This window comes from Cyrtonyx montezumae, unplaced genomic scaffold, assembly GCF_038088225.1.
Source record: "Cyrtonyx montezumae isolate F1298 unplaced genomic scaffold, pur_monq_1.0 scaffold_3, whole genome shotgun sequence".
Lineage (NCBI taxonomy): Eukaryota > Metazoa > Chordata > Aves > Galliformes > Odontophoridae > Cyrtonyx > Cyrtonyx montezumae.
Window position 1 is genome coordinate 53,169,520 of NW_027072034.1, and position 20,818 is coordinate 53,190,337.

At 40.2% G+C, this 20,818-nt stretch overlaps 2 protein-coding genes across 2 annotated transcripts in view; one reads left to right on the top strand and one right to left on the bottom strand.

The window, feature by feature from the left end:
* Nucleotides 1-12,243, bottom strand: part of MED14 (mediator complex subunit 14) — a 33,839-nt gene extending 21,596 nt beyond the window's left edge. The window contains exons 1-7 of the mRNA XM_065741571.1: nucleotides 11,869-12,243; nucleotides 10,035-10,061; nucleotides 4,264-4,369; nucleotides 3,464-3,637; nucleotides 2,602-2,731; nucleotides 722-850; nucleotides 256-363 (exon numbers count right to left, since the gene is read on the bottom strand). Coding sequence (XP_065597643.1) covers nucleotides 256-363; nucleotides 722-850; nucleotides 2,602-2,731; nucleotides 3,464-3,637; nucleotides 4,264-4,369; nucleotides 10,035-10,061; nucleotides 11,869-12,050 — 856 coding nt within the window. The 5' untranslated portion in view covers nucleotides 12,051-12,243. The remainder of the gene's footprint in view (nucleotides 1-255; nucleotides 364-721; nucleotides 851-2,601; nucleotides 2,732-3,463; nucleotides 3,638-4,263; nucleotides 4,370-10,034; nucleotides 10,062-11,868) is intronic.
* The window catches only part of LOC136051405 (proline-rich protein 2-like), a 46,925-nt gene continuing 38,155 nt past the window's right edge, over nucleotides 12,049-20,818 (top strand). Inside the window, exon 1 of the mRNA XM_065740848.1 lies at nucleotides 12,049-12,162. Within this exon, the coding sequence (XP_065596920.1) occupies nucleotides 12,049-12,162 (114 nt within the window). The remainder of the gene's footprint in view (nucleotides 12,163-20,818) is intronic.

The following is a 20,818-nucleotide window of genomic DNA, read 5'->3' on the forward strand; positions in this document are numbered from 1 at the left end:
CAACTGCTGCACCACTGACTTACTACACAGCCTTCTGCCTCAAGTACCTCATCATTACCCTTGTTCATTAACTGTGTAAAATCAAATTTACATGCTATTGAATAAGCTTAACTGTCTTCAAGGCCATCACTTTCACTCTTCTTCCAGGCATTTTCCCTTAGTTTAATAGGGAAGACACATTTTTTGGCCTCCACCTACTAGAGAGAGCAAGACTACATTACATAGCTTACTCAGAAGGAACTTTCATAAGGATACGCAGACAGTTGTACATGTCCTGAAGTGGCTTTTCATCAGCAAACAGCCGTGACTGGACTAACTGATGGATGAAGTTGATCTGCATGCTGTGAACCAAGGCTCGACCATCTTTCATGAATTAAAAATCATTCACATTAGATATCACAAAAACGGGCATTTAAAGAAATGATTTTAAAGAAATATTAAAAGATAACTGTACCAAGAAATTTCCATACCTGGATTTCTAACAGCGTAACACAATCCTTGATTTAATGTGGAAATTTCATTAAGTCTACTATACTGTCACAGACCACCACTGATAAGGTATCCGAAGTATACAGAGCAAGGTGAGAATCAGATGTGTATATGCAGCTTTGCTATCTCAAGTTGTGATATGCAAAAGACTTTGCATAAATAAGACTTATGCAACACCACAGAAAAACAAAGTTAAACTGAACATGTAAACTTTGATTTCTGTATTTATTACCTCCAGTTTCCTTGTCTTCAACCAAAATTTCCAATTTGAGAAGGCGCCAGGGGATGTCAGGGTCATCACCCATCACTGTTAAGGTGGCCTCAAACTCTCCCTCAACTCGGAACTTCACACGACCATTGGCTAAGGAAAAAATAATATTTTATTTCACTCAGCCTCATAAGGTGCCTCATATTACCAGGGCAGTAGTTCCTGCCACTCCCAATGGATTACTTCCCTATAGTCTCTGTTCTGCTGCATAATGTTTATGTTCAACTCTGAAGACTTGAGAGCCACTTATGTAACAGTATCAGTGCCAATAAGCAGCATGGACAGAAGTCCCCAACTGACTCCCACAGTGCTAATTTTGTCACAATAGTTTGTGCTAAAGCAGTACAAATGTTGACAAAGTTACACTGAGCTGACTACTAATATTTGACATTACACAAATGATATGTGTGCCTTACATTTTCCAGTTCTTTCCTATATTCAAGGAACATCCAAGAGGTTCACAGACAGCCTAGGCTAAAATCTAGCACTGGAAACACATTTCACAACAAACCATTTCTTTAACATTAAAATACTTTAACTCCATTTTCATGTAGAGAAGGTGCACTTCTGAATACTTCATATATACGCATGTAAAGATTATGTATGTTATCTATGTAACTGATGTATGTAATTGACATACACATCCTTACACTTGTGTGAACATAGCTATCAGATGCAAGAGCTGGGAACAAAGATGAACAGAACTATATAAGAAAGGTCATAAACGAACTGAGAAGCAAAGCAGACAATTTAGTACAAGTTCTTACTATAAACCATGAGTTAATGTACTTGGAAGCTGATTGAGAAGAACACCACACCTTCACAGCTCTTGACATTCAGAAATATTCCTATAGAAATTCTAATGATTTTAACTCAAACTTGCATATTGAAAAGCATCCCAGATACTCTCTTAAAAGAAACCAAATTCAAACCAGAAACTAATATTGAAATGTTTAGCTAACTGAAAAATCTGACAGTTCAGATATAAATCCATTTAGATCCCATTAAGATCAGAAATTGCTCTAATATTGATACTGAAGTGCTTGCAAAGGGATCAGGGAAAATTACTACTACCAATTTTCTAAAATACCTTTACCCTAGATCTAGGGGATATAATTTATACAAGGCTAACTTTGTCTTTGTCAAAAACATGGACTAGGTCCATCTCAGGTCCATTTTCTGCAATTCTGCCATAATCTAGTTTATAACCACGCTTTCTGTAGAAACAACAGAAAAAACATCATCCTAACATCAACCTGTACTTGGACTAAATGAAAACAGATCTCTATAATTTAGAGACCTGGTGCTGCAATGAGCCATGGAATAAAATATGCACAGGAACATCAACAGATTTAATTTAATGAAGAGGAACACCAAAACAGACAAAAAAAACCCAAGAAACATTAATGTGCTTAAATTAAAATTCAAAATGTTTCTAGAAGAAAAACACAATAGCTCAATTAAACTGCATTTTTAAATTAACTTCAGAAAAAGCAGTTGAATTGCATGGCCTAACACGGACCAGGCAATGAGTACTATCTTGAAAGAAGGGGAGAACCTTTCACAATACACTTGCTGAAAGAGCAAGACAGCTTCTACAAAGTTTTACCACTACCTGCACAGGTATTATATATTATTCCAGCAAGATTATTGGTGTCTTCACTTTTCAAAAGGGGAAAAGTGAATTCAATGCCTTAAAGAGACAGAATTCCAGTTTTAGTACATAAAGTGTATCTAATGATCTCACTTAAGCTATCTCTGGCATTTTTTTTTTAAAGCTCTAAAGTATCAACTTTAAGTTAGTCTTCAATGAACTGTTCTTCAAAAGTATCTGAAGTTCTTACCAACTGTGAGATGTGCCAGCTGGGGAGGGAGATCTGTAGTCACCAGACGATGTCGAAGAATCTGGTTTAGCTGATGAAGGGTGGTTTGCTTTTCACTCTTTGTAATTGGGTCAGGAGGGATTATTTTATCCTGTTAAAATAAAAAAATAAAATCTATACATCTCAAACATGTCTAATACATTACCAGTAGCAATGATGAAAACGAGCCAGACCAGAAGTCCTCAAATACAATTACACAGGCCATTACAGTCTTCTTTGATTGTTTTAATCCTGCATTGTTTGTTTATTTTTTTCCTAGTTATTTACAATTTTCCTGAGACTCATCACTGAATAAAACTAATCAACTTGGACAAATTAAAAAAACCCTGGACCTCATACCAGGCTAAACTTGCTTTTAAATACTAACATTTGAAACCCAATCCTTAGCTGTAGCTGTAGATCCAAATCATAGATATTATTGTTTGTATTACTCCACAGATCTGTTACTCTCCATTTTGCAAGTAAGAAAAGACAACAGCACTAAAAAGAGCTGTAACTTCCAAATTCAGTATGCTATAGCCAAAAATCTATGTGAGAACATATTTGTATCTAATGTTTTCACTATATTTTTCTAGTATGGTAGCTTAGCATGTACAAACGCATAAATTATATTCACTTTTGAGAAGAACTAGTTCAAACTGAGAGAATGTTTCACAAGAAAAGGATAACTTGCTCAAACAGGAAGTGCTTCTTCTCAGAAACTGACACTACAGACTCAGAACTATGCTTCTGTTCACCTGTATCAGACAATTAGTTTCTTTAACACGTATTTGAAAGGGATCCTTTCTTCCCCCCCATGAAGTCATACTGCAACATTACTTACCCTAATGCAGGTAGGTAAACGGGGGTATGATCCAGTTGTCAGAACATCAATTGCATACGGGATAGCAAAACTAGGTAGACGAGCATGAACCAAAGCATCTCTAGCTAGAGATGCCAGACGATCAGCAGTGTCCACAAACAGAATGGCTTGCTGGTCTAAAAAACTTGATATCATCTGTAGAGGACGATGGGAGGTGGGGAGAAGAAAAAAGAAAAGATGTGTCACAAAATGCACAAATCAGTGATTCCTTATTTCAGCTCATCAAATATGCAACAGAGATGATTCTGTCATTTCCTTAAAGTTCTAGGAATCACACATATAAAACGAAGAATGAATGCTCTGGCTTTACCTTCACATACAAGGACATTCGAAATCTATGCATTTCTGGTGCTATGGAGGACCTGTGAAGCCTCACAGCTCTTTATCTGATGACTGCTACCGGAATCCAACCTAACTTGTTTGCAATCACTCAAAGCTCCATGTTTGCAACATAACTAAACTATAGCAAGAACTAACACACAGAGATTGTCATCTTCTCTGTCCTGTTCAAGAACTCTTGAAACAATGAACAGACAAAGGCTTCTTTTATTTATTTATTTTTACCACTGAGGAGCTTCAGGGAACTGTTAAGAGCTATTTAATTTTTCAGCAGGAAGAAACAGGTTATCATGTAATGTTCGGCTGCTGTGAAATACAGGTCTGATTTTGTTTTAAACTCCTACAGTACTAAAAAATTTGCTTGTGCCAAAATCCCATACTACTAAAAGATTGTTTCTTACCCAACTCTGATGCCAACTTACCGCACATTTTTCCACCTTTCCAGCATTATTAGCCCATTTGACTAAGGCTAATAAACGAACAAACAGTTGACGAGTACGGCTTGCAAACTGCACTATTTCTATTTTCCTGTAAAAACAAAAAGCACATACATTAAGCTGGTGCTCAGATACATAATAAACCTGCAATCTAACTCTGTGCCATTAAAGAAAAAAGGTAGTTATCATAACTTTGAATCTGTGTTAATGTAGGCAATCACTAAAAGACTGCTTGCCTGAACAGGATACAGGAAAAAAAAGATTGAACTCATTATTTTAAGCACCTAAATGCTAACAACGTACAGGGATTCTAACCAATCAAGAATGTCTGGGGAAGCAAAAAAAGCACACTCACATAAATGAACTACTAATTTTAAGAGAAACAACTCATTAGTGAACATAACTGAGTTATCTAGGTCTCCCTGGAGTTCATGTTTAAGTTGAAAGCAACAAGCATAGTTGAACAAAACACAGTCACTACCACAACAGTTACTAGCCTGTAGGGTAAATAACCCAAAAGAATAGTACCTACAGAAAATAATGGAAGTGGATGGTATATTTTGTATGGTTTATCCAGATGGTAGAAAGACAACCAGTAAATTAGGAAAGGCTCACCTTAAACTCCACAGGGGAGGGATCTCCAACAAGAGATCCTTCCCCAGTGGTGGTCAGCCCTGAAATGGGGTCTGGGAGAGGTGGAGCCAGACTGCACCCCTTCCGGTCACACAGTGCATTGCCTTCACCTGTGCTCCTGTGGCTGCCTCAGTGCTCACCTCAGCTGATCCAGCAGTGGTTCAGGCCCTGATTCAACAGTTCCCATACATAGCCTCTACCAAATAGCATTTACACCTCCTCCTGATCCTAATCTGTAACATACACACTCACAATACAGATAGAGCCTGTTTCTGCTGAAAGTGTTGGTGTAATGAGGTAAACCCTTCTGTGTAATCCATAAAGCACAATCTGATCGTACCAGGTGAGGATTTGGGTCAGAAGCACCACTAACACCATCTGGCTCAGTTTCCTGCATTAAATACTACAAACCTCAACCAAAAGCTTGGGCATCAAGCCAAATATTTCCCTGCATTCCACAGCATATATTCTAGAATAACCTAAAGCCTGATGTTTGAACTTCAAGTGGTAGACAAGCTGCTACAGCTACATAATGCTCTACTAGCATAGTTACCACACTATCAAAGTAAGACATAGAAAAATTTTTTAAAGGTTCACAAAAGCATAATGGAGTTTGGAAGACATTTACAGTGAGACTTGAGAATGTCAGTAATCTTTCTAACAAATTCCCTTATAGAGGTTGCCAAAATACAGAAGTAGTTATGACAACCAAAATTTTGTGGTGGAAAAAAAGCAAGATAGCAAGAAAAATCTAGAGTGCTGTTCTGTAGCTGGACATCAAAGATAGAAAAAAAAAAAAAGAAAAAACCCCACAGCAATTTAATAATGAAAATTATTGACAGGAGTATTCCAGGAATTGCTTCATTAATACTACTTTACAAAGTTACAGGCGGCCTGTCAGTTCTAATTAACAAAATCCTGCTTCCATAACCATGGCTGTCACCTTCAAATCACAGTCACACTGGGAATTCACATCCATCTACCCCTCCCTGAAGAACCCAAGAGTCTTCCACAGCATTGCTGTGTTCCTTTGTTCTTCATTTTAATACTGAACTTAATGTTGGACTGCACAAAAAAATATCTTCAACGAAGGTGAAACTTACAGAAACAGTACATTTACAAGGCCTATAAAAGCAAAACAGAGCACATTAAAAAGCTTCTGAATGACCACACTTAAATCTGAATTATTTTGAGGGGTTGTTTATTAATATAAATAAGAATCATTAAAGCTTTGTTTCTAACAAAGTCTGTTCCAGTAAGCAGAAAGCTTGACTAAGCAGGAAATTCCTCAACAAACTGAATGCATTTCATTTCTTTTCTGAAAGAGTGGTCAGGCACTGGAATGGCCTGCCTAGGGAAGTGGTTGAGGCACCATCCCTAGCGCTGTTCAAGAAGCGTTTAGATGAGGTGCTTAAGGACTTAATTTAGTAGTTGGGTAGAGATAGTGATAGGAGGATGGTTGGACTAGATGATCTTATAGGTCCTTTCCAACCTTATGAACTTATGAACTTATGAGCAAATAGGAAATACAAAGAAGGTGGGAGAGGGCAATACACATAAACTGCTCAAGCATGCAGAGACAAGCATGGAAAATGAGAACTTAGAAGCAGAACTAGCAAGGGATGAAGATCAACAAGAACTTCTACATTAGAGGTCTATAACAGCAAAAGACTAAGGAAACATGAGTCCAGTGCTCAGTAAAACAAGCAAAAATGGGCATAGACAAAAGCATGGGATTGAACACATTATTTACTGTTAAGTTCTGATCTCAGGTGTTTCAGATCCTTCACCTAGTGATAGAGCCTAGGGGAGTGAACCATTAGCTACAGTAGAAGAATATCAAGTTAAAGACTAATTAAGTTGTCTCGACATACAAAAAAGCCATCAGAGCAGAGGGATGCATCCAAGGGTGCTGAGAGAGTTGACTTCTGAAACTGCAAAGTAACTCCATCATTTGCAAAAGGCCACAGCAATAAGAGGTCTTAATGATTGGGGAAAAAAAAGGCAAACAACATGCACATCTTCAAGAAGGACCTACCTGCCAGAGAGCCAAATCTCAGATAAGAAAAAGTAGGCAGAAAATCTTTCCAGAAGCTACATCCAGGTAAACAAAAAACAAACAACCATGACAGTGGTCTGGGAACAGCCTGCACAGATTTGACAAGAACAAATCATCCCTGACTGCCTTCTATAGGCTGTCTAGCTCCATAACCAAGGGGAGAAGATCCATTCACACTGACTTTTGAGCATCTTTTGACAAGATCTCCCATTGTAACTTTGCAGCCAAGTTAGTAACGTATGGAAGGAATCAGTGGACTACAAACTAGTCCATAGAAAAAGTGGCTGCAGTACCAAATATGAAAGGCTGACTGGCTACCGGCTGAACTTCCTTAAAGATGATTACTACTCACATTCCCTACCAGTCAATACTGGGGCCAATACAATTAAACACCTCCATAAACAACCAACACGAGGTGAAGAAATGCAGACTTTGGAAGTTTGCAGATGATGTCAAACTGGTAAAAAAAAAAAAAAAAGGGGGACCTCAGCTAGTTGGACAGATTAGTTGACAGGAACCCAATGAAGCAAAATCACATGCAAAGTCCTGCACCTGGAACCAAACAGCCTTATGTAAAAGCACAGCCTGAGGATTAAGTAGTAGCCAGGCAGATATGCATAAATGGACTAGAGGGCCCTGGTAGACAGGTGAACAGATATCAGCAATGTGCCATTACAGCTAGCCATATTAGCATGAGTCAAGGAAAGCACCTCTTCACCTGGAGTCAGCATCTGTCTGAATGCTTCAGAAGCACTATGTCCAGTTTTTAATTCTCCAGCCAAGAATGATATTTGCCACCCACAAGTTAGGGGTTGGAACACACAAGATACAAAGAAAATCTGAAGAAGTTGTTTGCTTTCACCTATGAAGAGAAGGCTATGGGTGAGATACTGCTGCTGTCTTGAAACATCTAAAAGGCTGTTAAAGAGAAGACAGAAACAGACTCTTCTCAGAAGTGCAAAAGGATAAAGGACAACAGCCACAAACTAAACCAGTGAAACATACTAATTTGACATTAGAAAAGCAAACAAAAGAAATACATGAGTTGTTCAAAGACTGAAGTAGGTTGCCCAGAAAGACTGCAGGAGTTCTGTCTTGAAGATAAGTTTAAAACTCAACTGTATATGACCTTGCATAACCAACAACTTTTATTTTAGTCTATGTCTTCTATTTCAGGTAGAAGTTTGGACCAGGTATCTCCAAAGTGCCCTGCAAACTAAAATTATGTGTATCTATGAAATTCATGAACTAGCAGCCATTTTGTCACTAACAAGAAATGGAAATCAGTATTGCACAAAAAGAAGATGCATAATAACTGCACTGTTGTACGAATAACCTGTTTTTACAGCAGCTCTGAATTTGTTTAGATGGTAGTCTTCACTGCAGATTGAAGAAGTAACAGACTGCTTCACAAAATACTGCAAAAGCAGAGGAGAAACTGCTTGCTTTTAGGAAAACAACATATTCATGTCGTTATTGGAAGAGTAAGAACAACTGTTTGTTCAGGAACACAGGTATAAAGTTCAACCTTCCATTTCCCTATAGCAGAAGATACAGCCGTATGAAGTCATTGTAATCCAAATACAGTTAAGATCTTATACAGCCACTACTGTATTTAGAAAAATAATTCACACACATTACACTTTATTGGAGGATAAAGGAAAAGATGATAACAAATACCAAGCATTGTCAGTGAGAAAGCCCCTGGACTTCCCTAAACATTCAACTTTATTTTTACACTACAGCATTAATAATGCACTTTTTAATCCAACTGCTTATGGTTCCTGTTGCAAAAAAATATTGGAAGTGATTTATTCCTATCAGTAATAATGACACAAATAAATGACACTTTGCACAGAAAATTAGTATCATATTAAGATTCATCATTTCCTTTATTTTTTCCCCACAGCACCTTTTAGCTTGTCACCATAAAAAATATAGATGTTATATGAACTTTATTAGAGGATAACACCATCACATCCTCACCCCAGATACGTACATCATGTACAGACTAGCTTCAAGAAACAGCACTTAAAGCGCAGCTACTGCTGACACTGCAGCTCTTGAAGTTAGTAAAAAACCAAACCAAAACATAAATCCCAACACAACAGAATAATCTGGATAGATAAACTAACCTCCTTCAGACCTATAAAGCCACTTCATTAAGAATAGCTAAATAAGTCAAATTTAATATGGATGTGAGCATTTAACTTCAAGACACTTTCAGTTACAGGACATTCATGGTAAGCATTCACGACCGTGTTATTTTTCTTCACATATATTCCATTAGGATTTAACATGTTGCTTCAAACAGGTGTGCCTCACAAAGCAGGTTTCATCTTGACCACAAAATGCTCAGATGTCCAGATGGGAGAAGCCCCCACACCAATATGAGGGAGCTCTGGACCCAAGCTGAATGTCATTCCTTCAGCAAATACAGTGACAATTTAAAATGCAAATAGACTGCTCTTCTTTATAAAATATTATACATAAGAAAAAGGACACGTAAGAAACCATTTCAGGTTATGAACTCCTGACGTTCTGATTAATTTCATAGCAGTTTATGAGAATTTTAGATTTGAGATGATTGAACTGACGAACATCCTGTTTCACAGAATTATTTATTAACATTCTTTGCATCTTTAGGAATAGCAGAGCTGTTAAAAGTCTCTACACTATCTAATCACACTATCTAGAATCTAGGTTCCCTAGGTCCCTTTCCTACTAGATGTACTGTCATGTCACTTCGTCGCTTCAAGTTCCATTGTAATTAAGAGAAAAATGCCCTTAGATTTCACCTGTTCTAACAGCAACATCATGTTACTGAGCTGTGCAACAAAAAAAGGCTAAACAACTAAATAAACAACAACAAAATCATACTGCTGTCTATGCTGAGGAAAATCTTGGAACTACACAGTGACAGCAAGACAAATAAGGCTTATTTTCTTGCATACAATCTAAAATTAGGCGAAAAATATCCCTTTGAGACAGTTAAATATTAATCTTAATATCCTAAACAAAGTTTTGCACGTTTGCATGCATTACAGACATTATTTTAACTCACCTTTCCATATCAGTCTTTCTTGGTAATCTATAATAAAAAGGAAAAAGACAGTACATTAGCCATTGTTCCATTATGCTTCATACCACTATAAAAAAAGTCTTGTTAGTAACTGCGCTGAAGCTAAGTACAAGAATTTCTACATACTTCTGAAGAGCATTTCAAACATCCTGATTGTAAATGCCTCCTAAATACAATGAAGTTGTATGCTTGACAAAGGGAGTAGCTTGACAGCTCTACAGAGCAGTCCACTGAAAGCAGCAGGGGTAGCGAAGTACCATATGGAAAGTGGGAAGAATCAGGTATATAACAGCACCACGGGACAACAGCCAGAACCCGACAGTTAAGCTGAAACTGGTCAAGTTCATTTAAAAGCTTAGTGCACAAAAGACTGGGCATAAGCCAGAAGCATGTGCTTGCAGCCCAGAATGCCAGCAGTATCCTGCCAGATTAGATGAGGCCGTGGGGAGCCTGATCCAGTGGGAAACATCCTTGTCCACAGCAGGGGCTGGAACTGGATGGGCTTTAAAAGCCCTTCAGACCTAAGGCATTTTATCATTCTATGAAGAATGTTCAAATCTCAAGATTTCTCCTAAACCTCATGCTGTCCTGTCAATTCTAACATCCTAGAGTTATTACTGGCACCTGATTTCAAAGTTATTTTTCATCCCAGGACTAGGTTGGTGTTGGTAAAGGAGTAAGAGCTCTTTGTTGACAGGGAGGAGAATACACTCCAGTTAGACTTCTTACTACCCAAATCCATCCCTTATGGAGAGATACATTGGAAAAATCTAGCTCACTCCACTTCTAGAGGAGACACACAGAGCTTAAAATCTTACTTGGTGAATCAAGAGTACCTAATGCATTCTTCAATTCTTCACACCACTTGTCTCAGTTTGTACCTCAACTACATACTTGAATCTAAAGAACCTGTTCTACACTGCAAAACAAACACAGAAGACATCACAGGCAAATATTCCTAAAAGAACACGTACAAAATCAATTACTGTCTACAGATATAAACACACAGCAAAGACTGGTTCGCTGGCATTTTGGAAGCTTTCTCAAGACAAAGTAAAACTCCTTGTTCTTTGTGGAGTTTGAGTGCTCTTAACCTCAAGTGAAGCAAAACTCTGCTTGCATACTTGCCAGATATAGTGATTTACAATAAACTATGCATGCATTTCCCCCTCTCATTTGCTCTGTATATGACTTCCATAAAAAAAAATACACAATCCCCTCCAGAATCTTTATGTCTAAACAGACAAAAAGGTGCACAATTTCTCAGAGCCAGACTGCTTTCAGGAAATATTTTCTTGGCCTTTTTTCTTTTTCTTTTTTTTTCCCCCTTGCAATTTCGAGCCCACCATTAGCAGAACAGATTGTGAATATAATGATCATTTATTTTTCCCTCAAAAACACTCAAGTAGGCCCGTATAGGTAACTTCAGGAATTGCAGCCCTTGAAAACAATTTAGTTTTCCACTTTTCATTGTCAGGTGTTTTGACACCAGTACAAGCACTACAGGTGGGCTTCCTGCCAGGCACTGAACTTGAGCACTGTCCACGAAAACCTACATCCATCCAGTCTCCATTTCCCCCTCTTAATGACAAGGGGCTCACTAGTATTCACCAGGCCCTGGAACACAACCCGAGGAGAGGCAAAGCCACACGAACAAGGCTTTTTGTGGGGGCAGGAGCCAAGGAAAGCGCAACTACCGCCCCCACGCTCCAAATCCGCTCTGGGTCAAGCCCCAGTGAGGCCTCCTCACTACAGGGCTGCGGCATAAGTGGGGAGGAGGGGCGCGGGAGCAGGCCTGGCGGGCAAGAGCACTCACAGGTCTGCCAGTACAGTCAACTCGGCGTAGGTCCGGTGCAGCAGAAAGTCGATCAGGGTGCTGAGCCGGTAGCCGGGGCTGGCGGCGGCTGTCACTGCGCCGGGGGCCGGCGGGGCTGGGGCTGACGCGGGACCCCCGCCGGCCGGCACCAGCTGGTTGCTCTCCAGCTGCACTGGCGCCATGGCGGCGGCGGCGGCGCCTCAACCCCAGGCGGGAGCGGCTCAGCGGCCCGGGGCTGCCGGCACTCCGCCGGCGGCGCCGGGACACGGCCCGGCTCAGCCCACAGGGAGGACGGTGCGAAGCGGAGGACGGCAGCAGGGAACGGGCCGAGCAGCGCTCAGAACTCACTGGGCGCAGCGGCTGCCGCCATGTTGGGGGCACGGGACCGGAAGCGAACAGCTGCGGCGGACCGGAAAGAGAACCTTTCCGGCAGGGCCGGGGGCAGAGCGGCACGAAGGGCGGGGCCGCGCGGGGGTTGCAGGGTGGTGCAGGGGAGGAGGGCTGAAGCGGGCTGCTCTCTCCTGGGATGTGCGGACGGTTCATCCGTTGTGTCTGGGGGTGCTGGTGAGGCTTGGCGCCCGAGAGGGCTGTGCTGTGGGCTGTCAGGTCGCTGAGAAGCAGCGTTCTGTGTTAGGGTTGCTGCTGGCTCGTTGTTGACTGGTAATCTGGGAAGTGTGGGAGGGTATGTAAACAACCGAGGTGAGGTTTTTGTGTATTGGTTACCAAAGGGTGCGACGAAAGGAAGAGCGTAAATCCCTTGTGTATTGTGTTATGGCTCACAACAGCGTTAAATCATACGTCCCTGCCGTGTGGCTACAAGCTAATCCCCGAAACAGATACAGTACGAGTTCACAGAGATTAAAAAAATAAGTTGCATTGGTTTTGTAAAACTTAAAAATCTCTTACTGATCTCGACCCAAGAGGAAAGAAAGCAATAGAAGGAAACGTTTTTTCAGTGCGGGAAATGTGTACTCAACCGTCAAAAAATAATAGGCGTCTATGCTGGTGGCAGGAAGAGTCCATTCTGTTCCTACAGGGAGTGTTTATCGCGCAGGGTTGTGAGCCAGCTGATGGAGCAGCTTCGCTCCCTGTCACCTTCGTGGAGCTCAGAGCAGTGTACGGACTGCTGCTGCTGGAGCCTGCACGGACTGTGACACCGCTGCTGCAGAAGGCTGTTTGCGAGGTGCCTGCATTGCTCTGGTGGGGAGTCGTGCTAGCCCCGCTAACTTAGTGCTGTGCTCTGCCAAAGAGAGGTTTGCCTGCTGCTTGGGTGGCAGCGAGGCAAAGCCTGCAGGTAGACGCTGCTGTTTGTAGTGAAATTTTTTACTAATAAAACGAGAACAATGTGTTTAGAACTAAGATGTACTCTCTCCCTCCTCCCCCTGTATGTGTGAGAGAATGTGCTGTTAAAAAAGTAAATAAATTATGAAGGATGGAATAATTAATACCATCTGGATTGTATTGTGAACCTACTATAGGGAATCTGCTTTAGCAGAGGTTTGGAGTAGATGCTCTCCAGAGATCCCTTCCAACCCCTACAATTCTGTGATGCAAACAATTGTTGCTTGCTCAATGTAAGGTCTTGGAAATATGCATTTTTTCAAATGTATATAAGCCTTTTTTTTGTTTGTTTCTGTATGCATGGATAAATGTGTACTCATTTTATGGCCTACTAGTTGCACTGCTGAAGATAATTTCCAATGTGCATGGACTGGAATGCATATTATGAAAATTGTATCTTAGAAATACAGGCTTGCTTATTTATTTATGTATTTATTTAGCCTCTTCCCATCTTTTCTGTCAGTTTAGTCCAGAATAAAATTCCCGTTGATTTTGAGACTTTGCTTTTGAAAAGGCAAGCGGAAATTGCTGGAATGCAATTTTGTTGTGATGCAATTTGACTTTGCCCCTTTGAGAGCAGTTCCTGCAATACACTACTCTAGTCCTGGTGAATTCTTCAGCCTGGGGAAGGGCTGAAGGCAGCTGCCTTTCCCTGTTTCGCTTTGAGAAGTTAATCAGAACCACTGCAGGGATCATGCTGAGCTGTCCTCACATGGCTGCTTAAGAAACAAGGAAGCTCTTGATACCACTTTTAAGGAAAGGAAGAGCAACCACAGAGAGTGTTCAGAAGCTCAAGGCTTACACATTGTGTGCAGACAATTTTGATACTGTGCGACTGCAAGATTTGTTTTTTCAAGAGTAAGCTGTAGATGAGTATAAGGAGTTTGATAATCAAGAGTCTGGGCTAAATATTACTCATGAAAAAAGAAATACATATATACGTGGGTTTGCTTCTTGTTGCACTTCAAAGATGGATAAGCATTGTATCTAAATTCAAAAGCCTGACTTGAAGAAATTGGAAACAGGTTTCAGAAGCTTATTGTGGTGGCAAAGGCACACCACCTGAAAGGAAGAAAGTGAGATTGCTGGGAAGAGTACCATAACATTTGAGGGAGAGAAGACTGCACACAGTGATCTGATACAGACCTGGTGAATTGTGTAGCAGTTAGGGAGATTATGGATAACCTCTGCATTCTAATTTAGAGCTCTCCCTAAACTTGGTGGATTCAGTTTGAATCAGCTGAAAAAAAGGACAGCAAAGTTTCTGTTCAGACTGGAGCTATTGGTTCCTTCAATCTTGCAAGTACTCAGTTTCTTAACATTTAAGTGCATGAGTGAAAAATGGTATATGGAGTTGTGGGCTGCAGCTGTGGACTCCGAGTTGGACCTGCAGTCATTATATACATGAGTTTGTTTCATGTAGATAAGAAAATGTTTTAAATTAGTGTTAAAGATAATGAACACTCTAGATAACAATTTTCCAAATAACAAAATGGACTCCTGATACAGTTTTCAATCTTTCTCCATGTAAAGCCAACAATGCATTTATTAGTCCTAGTGGTACAAAACCAGACCCAGTAGGTCTTATGTAGTCGGTTGTCTCCCACCTTGGGTTTTCTTGCAGTCTGGACAAACCTCACACGCTCAGCTGTGTGCCACTGGGACTTTGTCCAGCACTGCCACCTGATGTGCAGGGTACAGCCTGCTGCTGCACTTAGCTTGTTGCTCAGCCTGGCTGTGGAGCACAGCGAGGTCTTAGCGGTGCAGGGGAGCCAAGGGGAATGCCTGGCAGGAAAGCCTGCTGGGCACACGGGGAAAGAGGAGCTATACTCTTATTGCAGTCTATCCCCTCGTGCAGCAGAACAGGCCAGAAACAACCCCTGTGATCTCATACCCCAAAAACAAAGTACCTGAAAGACATGAGGAAGTATTTCCCAGTGGATGGAAAGTTTAGCTCTGCTTGGTTAGGCACGTTTGTCCTCCTACTGCTCCCAGCATAGCTGTTGTAACTCACTGATTAGTCTGACTTCAAGGACGTTTATGCTTCTGGGACCAAAATACCCAATCTTCCCTTAAGTACTGCCAATTTTTTTTTCAATGCAGACAACACCAAGGAATCAGAATGCTGCATTCTCCTTCCAAGATTATTATTAATATTCTTTGTGACTCCAGGCAAACAATTTCCTCTCTGTGCCTCAACTTCCTCATTTGTGAAACGATGACAGTAATGATTGCAAGTAATATTTACTCAAGCATGCAGGTAAATATTCTATATTGGCTCTTCACTGTTACCATCATAGTGAGCCTAGAAGCCCAGCTTCAGATGGGATTTGTTGGTCACACAAGGCTTGTTGCTATTTAGTCATGGAGCTAACTGTGATAGAACTGGTGGGAAGGACTGCCGGTGACTTCTGATTTCCAGAGGAGTTAGTATTTACTGTTCCCTGTAGCTGTATAATAAATTCTGAATGGGAGGTAGACAGACTGTATTGCACTCTACAAGACAGTGTCCCAACTGTTCTGTGTTTGTATGTTTTGGAGTTGGAGCTTCTGTTTCTCTGTCAATCTTTTTAATCAGAGAATTATCTAATCACACAGGCACCTCCTGGGGACTTCATAGAATTCTAGAATCCCTACAGTTAGAAAGGACCACTGAAGGCCATCTAGTCCATCTCTCCTGCAATGAACAGGGACACCACAGCTACATCAGGTTGCCCAGGGCCTGCTCCAGCCTCTCCTTGAATGTCTTCGGAGACTTGACATTTAAGAGACTTGGCATTCTTCTAATAGTAAAAAATAAAAATTAAAAAAATTTAAAAAATTGTACACAAATATAATGTAGTGCAAAATTTTCTTCTTAATTTATAAAATATTGTATCATTTAGCAATGTTATAACAAAATGCCTACATAAATTATGGAGGCTGGATGGGGCTTTGAGTAACGTGGTCTCTAGGGAGGTGTTCGTGCCTACAGCAGGGGGGTTTGGAACTAGATTTGGAACTAGATTTTTATTATTCTATGAATAATAAAATTTTCATCACTTCCGTCCTTTTCATAAGACTTCTCAGAAAGCATTCTTTTCAGAAGACATCAATGAATCAAATACGGTGCAGATGAGTTCCCAAATATAACACTGGTCGTTGTAGCACTGCATATTGTGAACTTATAATGCTTCTGCCTTGTGTTCAATAAAAGTTGAGGTATGTATTTAAATTCAAATAGGATAACATGCATCTCTATATGTTAAGCACATTCCAGTAGCCAAAAACATTTAGTCTTTTCTGTTACAGCACCTGCATGAACGTATGATTTTTTTGGTTATGATAAAATTCCAGCTGAAAAATACTGATGGTCTTGTAATCACAAAATAGGGAAGAACAAGTGAATGATTTTATGGCTTATATTTTTATCAGTGATTGCATTATTCTTTGATAATTCAATACTCCATGACATGAATCACTGTTTGTGACTATTGGAAGTACAGTAAAGCTTTGAAAAAGTGTATTTGTGTGTGTTACAAGAAGGGGCTCATGTCTGGTTACTGCACAAGTGCTTTTTTCACTTTATTAAAACAGGTACAGGGAACAAGTTTTTGGGGAAAAAAAAAGTTTTTAGATAAGTTGTCTCTCTTTTTTATGTATTTTGCTCACATAATTCAGTTTTTCAACTGTTTTTTGGAATGGTAGAAAATATATAGTAGCAGATTGAAAGTTCTCTGGCAGTCGCTCATGTTTTATGAAACAGTGTGCCACTGTGGGATAGAGCATCTCTTGTACAGGGTGTAGTAAAGTACCCTGCAGCTCTAATTATATGTTGTGAACAACCTAAGAAAAGAAACATTCTCCAAGTCATAAAATAGAATCATTGATTTTATTTGAATTTACAAAAGTCCCCTTTCTTATAATATACAAACATGAGTTATTTTTTAACTGCTGAACATAATGTATTAGTCTGAGGTCTCTGAGCTTCCTTATTAGCAATATTGATATTCACTGTAAATTTTAAATTGGTTTGTCTCTGTCAGACAGGAACTAAATCTAGCTAAACGTCTACATTATCCCCAGAAGAGTGTTTTCATTATTATTGTTATTCAGTTAATTACAACACAATTCACTGTTTCAGCCTCACAAGCTGCACTTTTCTGTGGGTAAAAAATGCTTTGTTCACAAGTAACTCTGAAATAGGAGCAAAACTGTAACATCCTTTCTAGACCCCATGTCTCTGAAAAGCTAACAAAGGAGAAAGAACCCCTGATCGTGGCAGTGAGGTGATGAATTGCACTGTTCAATCATTGCCTTGAAAAAGTTGACAATGTCATCCATAACCTGTGATTTCTGCCTGTTTAACACTTCCTGAGTGTTATTCACAGATTTTGAAAAAGATTCACATATGAAGGAAAAACGCAAAGTGAGCGCTTATATCAACATGAAAGTACTTTGATAAAAAAATAAATAAATGTATTTGTGCAGACACCTAAGGACATGGAGGCAGTAGCAGGGAAGTTGATCTGATTAGTCATACCCAGCAGGAGAAGGGCTGCAGCTGTGAGGTGTGAGCTGTCCTAAACTTAGCAATCGCTTGATTGTATTTCACTGCTGCTGGCTACTGCATTCAGACAGTGCAAACATGCTCTTCAAAGACAAGAATGAACATGCTTAATTACTATGTAGATCTACAGCTGTGGTCAAATAGTGCTTAAATGGTGGCCCTTACACTCACTCAGGAGTAAAAACATACATAGAGAATTATGCCCAAGCCATTTTCCACTCAGGCTTTGGGATGTGGAGGGACAGGCTGCCCAGAGAGGTGGTGGAATCTCCTTCTCTGGAGTCATCCAAGACCCGCCTGGACGCCTATCTGTGCAACATGGGTTAGGGAGCTGCTTTGGCAGGAGGGTTGGACTTGATGATCTCTAGAGGTCCCTCCCAACTCCTACAATACTGTGATTCTGTGATTTCTAGGGTAGGATGCTGTACAAGAAGTTCTGTAGCTTATAGAATTGGCTCTTTTTTTCCTTCTTCCTGAAAGCGTAAATTAACACTTTTATAGAAGTTAGAAGAAAGTTATCTGAACTTCTGAACTCTGTCTCTGTCCAAGATGTCTGCTTTGACAAAAGGAATGTGAGAATGAGTTTGACTCCAGAAACTGAAGAGCTGATTACATGTTTGGTTGCAATCTTGGTGGACTGCCAGTGAATTCCAGATATTCTTCAATGAGAGATGTGTTAAAATTGAAAGAGAAGTGCAGTGAAAATGCAGAATATTACATTTGGAGCACTGCAGAAATACTGGTCTGGTAGAAGATGATAGTGTGTTTTATTTCTGGGTGAGAGGAGCAGGTTGCTCTCTGCAGCTGTAAGAGCACACAGACAGAAATTGCAACCAGAGTCAGTTTGGGAAGATAATGTAGGTAGAGGGTACAGTCACCTCTGTGTAAGAATCCCAGATCTCCGGGATACACAGACTTGTTATATCAAACTAATGATTGCTTGTTCTGCTGCAGGGATATGCATCATATTGTGTGACACTGTGCAGCACATAGCGTGGTAATTGTTTAGAGATTCCCAAAAGAAAATAGAAGCACTTGTACAATGGTACTGTACCACACACTGAATACAAAATTTGGGGAAATGACCAACCTGCACCTCTACACACCACATATTAGAATTGTTTCCTTCAGGCTTGAGAGCGTGACTGGAAAGATGAGCAATAGTAAGGCTATTTCTCTCTCTAGTGCTTCCAGAGCCAGGCTTCTCAGTTTGACAGCTCAAAGTAAGACTAAAAGAGGTGACAGAAATGGTGTCTGTGCAGTGTATTTAGGACAAGCAAAGGAACATTCTCAGCTAATTTTAAGCAGCCTTCAGAATGCAGTGTAACACCTTATTAACTCACTTGTACTTAATCCATTGCATTCTGGTATTTTTAGAAGTCATCATGCAATTCAGCAGTACTTTCAGCCCATATCTTCTTTGCAATGGATGGACCTCTCTATTTCTTGTTTTAATTTAGAATTGGCTTTGACAATTGATTTAAATAAATTAATTTAGAAATTGTATTGAAAATGCCTACTTTTCCTTCCTCTCCCCTTAATGTGGCATTTTAAAGTTGGCTGAATGTCTCTGTTGCAATGTAGGCTGAAGTGATCAAGGCCTACCTTCCCCACTTGCCCACGTCCGATCCTCTGCAGCACGATGAGAGTTTTGTCTACTTGAACCTCTTGCAATCTGAAACTATAGGAGGCTGAAATCACCTTCACAGAGTTATGGCTTGTTGCCAGAGGGTTAGCTCCCTCCATCAGATTGGCAGTGCGAGTACCTGATCACAGTAATTTGAAAAGATTGGCTTTGAGTCTTCTGAAGATAGTGCTTCTTCCTTTGATACAGAGTAGCTTATCATTTTTGACCACAAGAAAACTTGGGACATACTCATATCAAGTATTAACAGTCCTATTTTGTCTGCACATAGTTATCTTGATCCACTATCTCCCAGCCAGCAGACTTTTTTAGCTTTGGGCTGCCTCTAGTGAGCAGTAAAGGAAAACAAAGTCCTCTAAGCCGCTGTTTCTCCTTGTTACATATTATCTAATCAGGGTTCTCTGGAGCGGGCCCTTGGAAACTTACTCTCTGCGCTAGACTTACCAGGCAGTTTATTTAAAGGCTGCTCAGGAGCAGAAAGAAACCTACAGGGATCCTTTCTGGTGACTTTTCTTTCCAAATCTGTACTTAAAAAATACGTATTAAAAAAAAACTCCCTCTCTAATATTACCTACATAACAGAGATGCAGTACATAAAAGACTACTATACAAGAGGTAAGTATTTAGAACAAGGTACAGTAATTTTCCACGGAATGGTTTCTATAGGAAAATGATAATTATTATTATTTTCAGTTGTAAGCATTTGACATGGCTCCTTGAGTATGGGAGAACTTAGGTTCTTCACATGCTCTGGATTCTGTCTGATTTTGATGCACAAATGAGCTGATGTGTTCACCTGCACAGATAAAGATGGTGGAGGTGTGTATGTACAGAGTATGTAGCGGCTGAAAGAACTTGATTGGGGCCGTTATTCTCTCAAGCAATAAGAGTTATAAATCACAGCATCCAGAAAGTTCAGAAGCAGCAAAGAGCAGCGTAGAGGGAGTTGTGTCCCTTCTTCCCATGAAAAGGAGAAAGGCCTGTCTTCTAGTCCTAAACACTCTAATTTGATAGACTGTTTAGTCCTTCTTTTCAAGGTGCTGTTTCTTTTTCAAACACAGAGCTCACAGACTATCTTGAAGCAACTGACTTTCCGAATCAGAGCAGCTGCCACTTGGACTTTGTCACAGCTGACTCCAAAGTCTCAGTGTGTCAGAAGACTCTCCCTGCACTCCTCATATTTTGAGGAGTCATCTGAGCCCTTTCTGTTGAAGACTGATAATGTGCTATGCACAAAAAAGGCACACTGACACAATGCTGCATGCATGATGCTGCAACAGGAAACCAACTTTCTAAAGAACTGGGCTCTATTTATGATAGCAGTGAACCATGGGTAGAAGCTCATGGCATAGAATTTTTGGCTCAGAAAAAGAAAGAGCAGTTTGTCTTAGGGAACAGGGAGAAAGTCGGAGAAA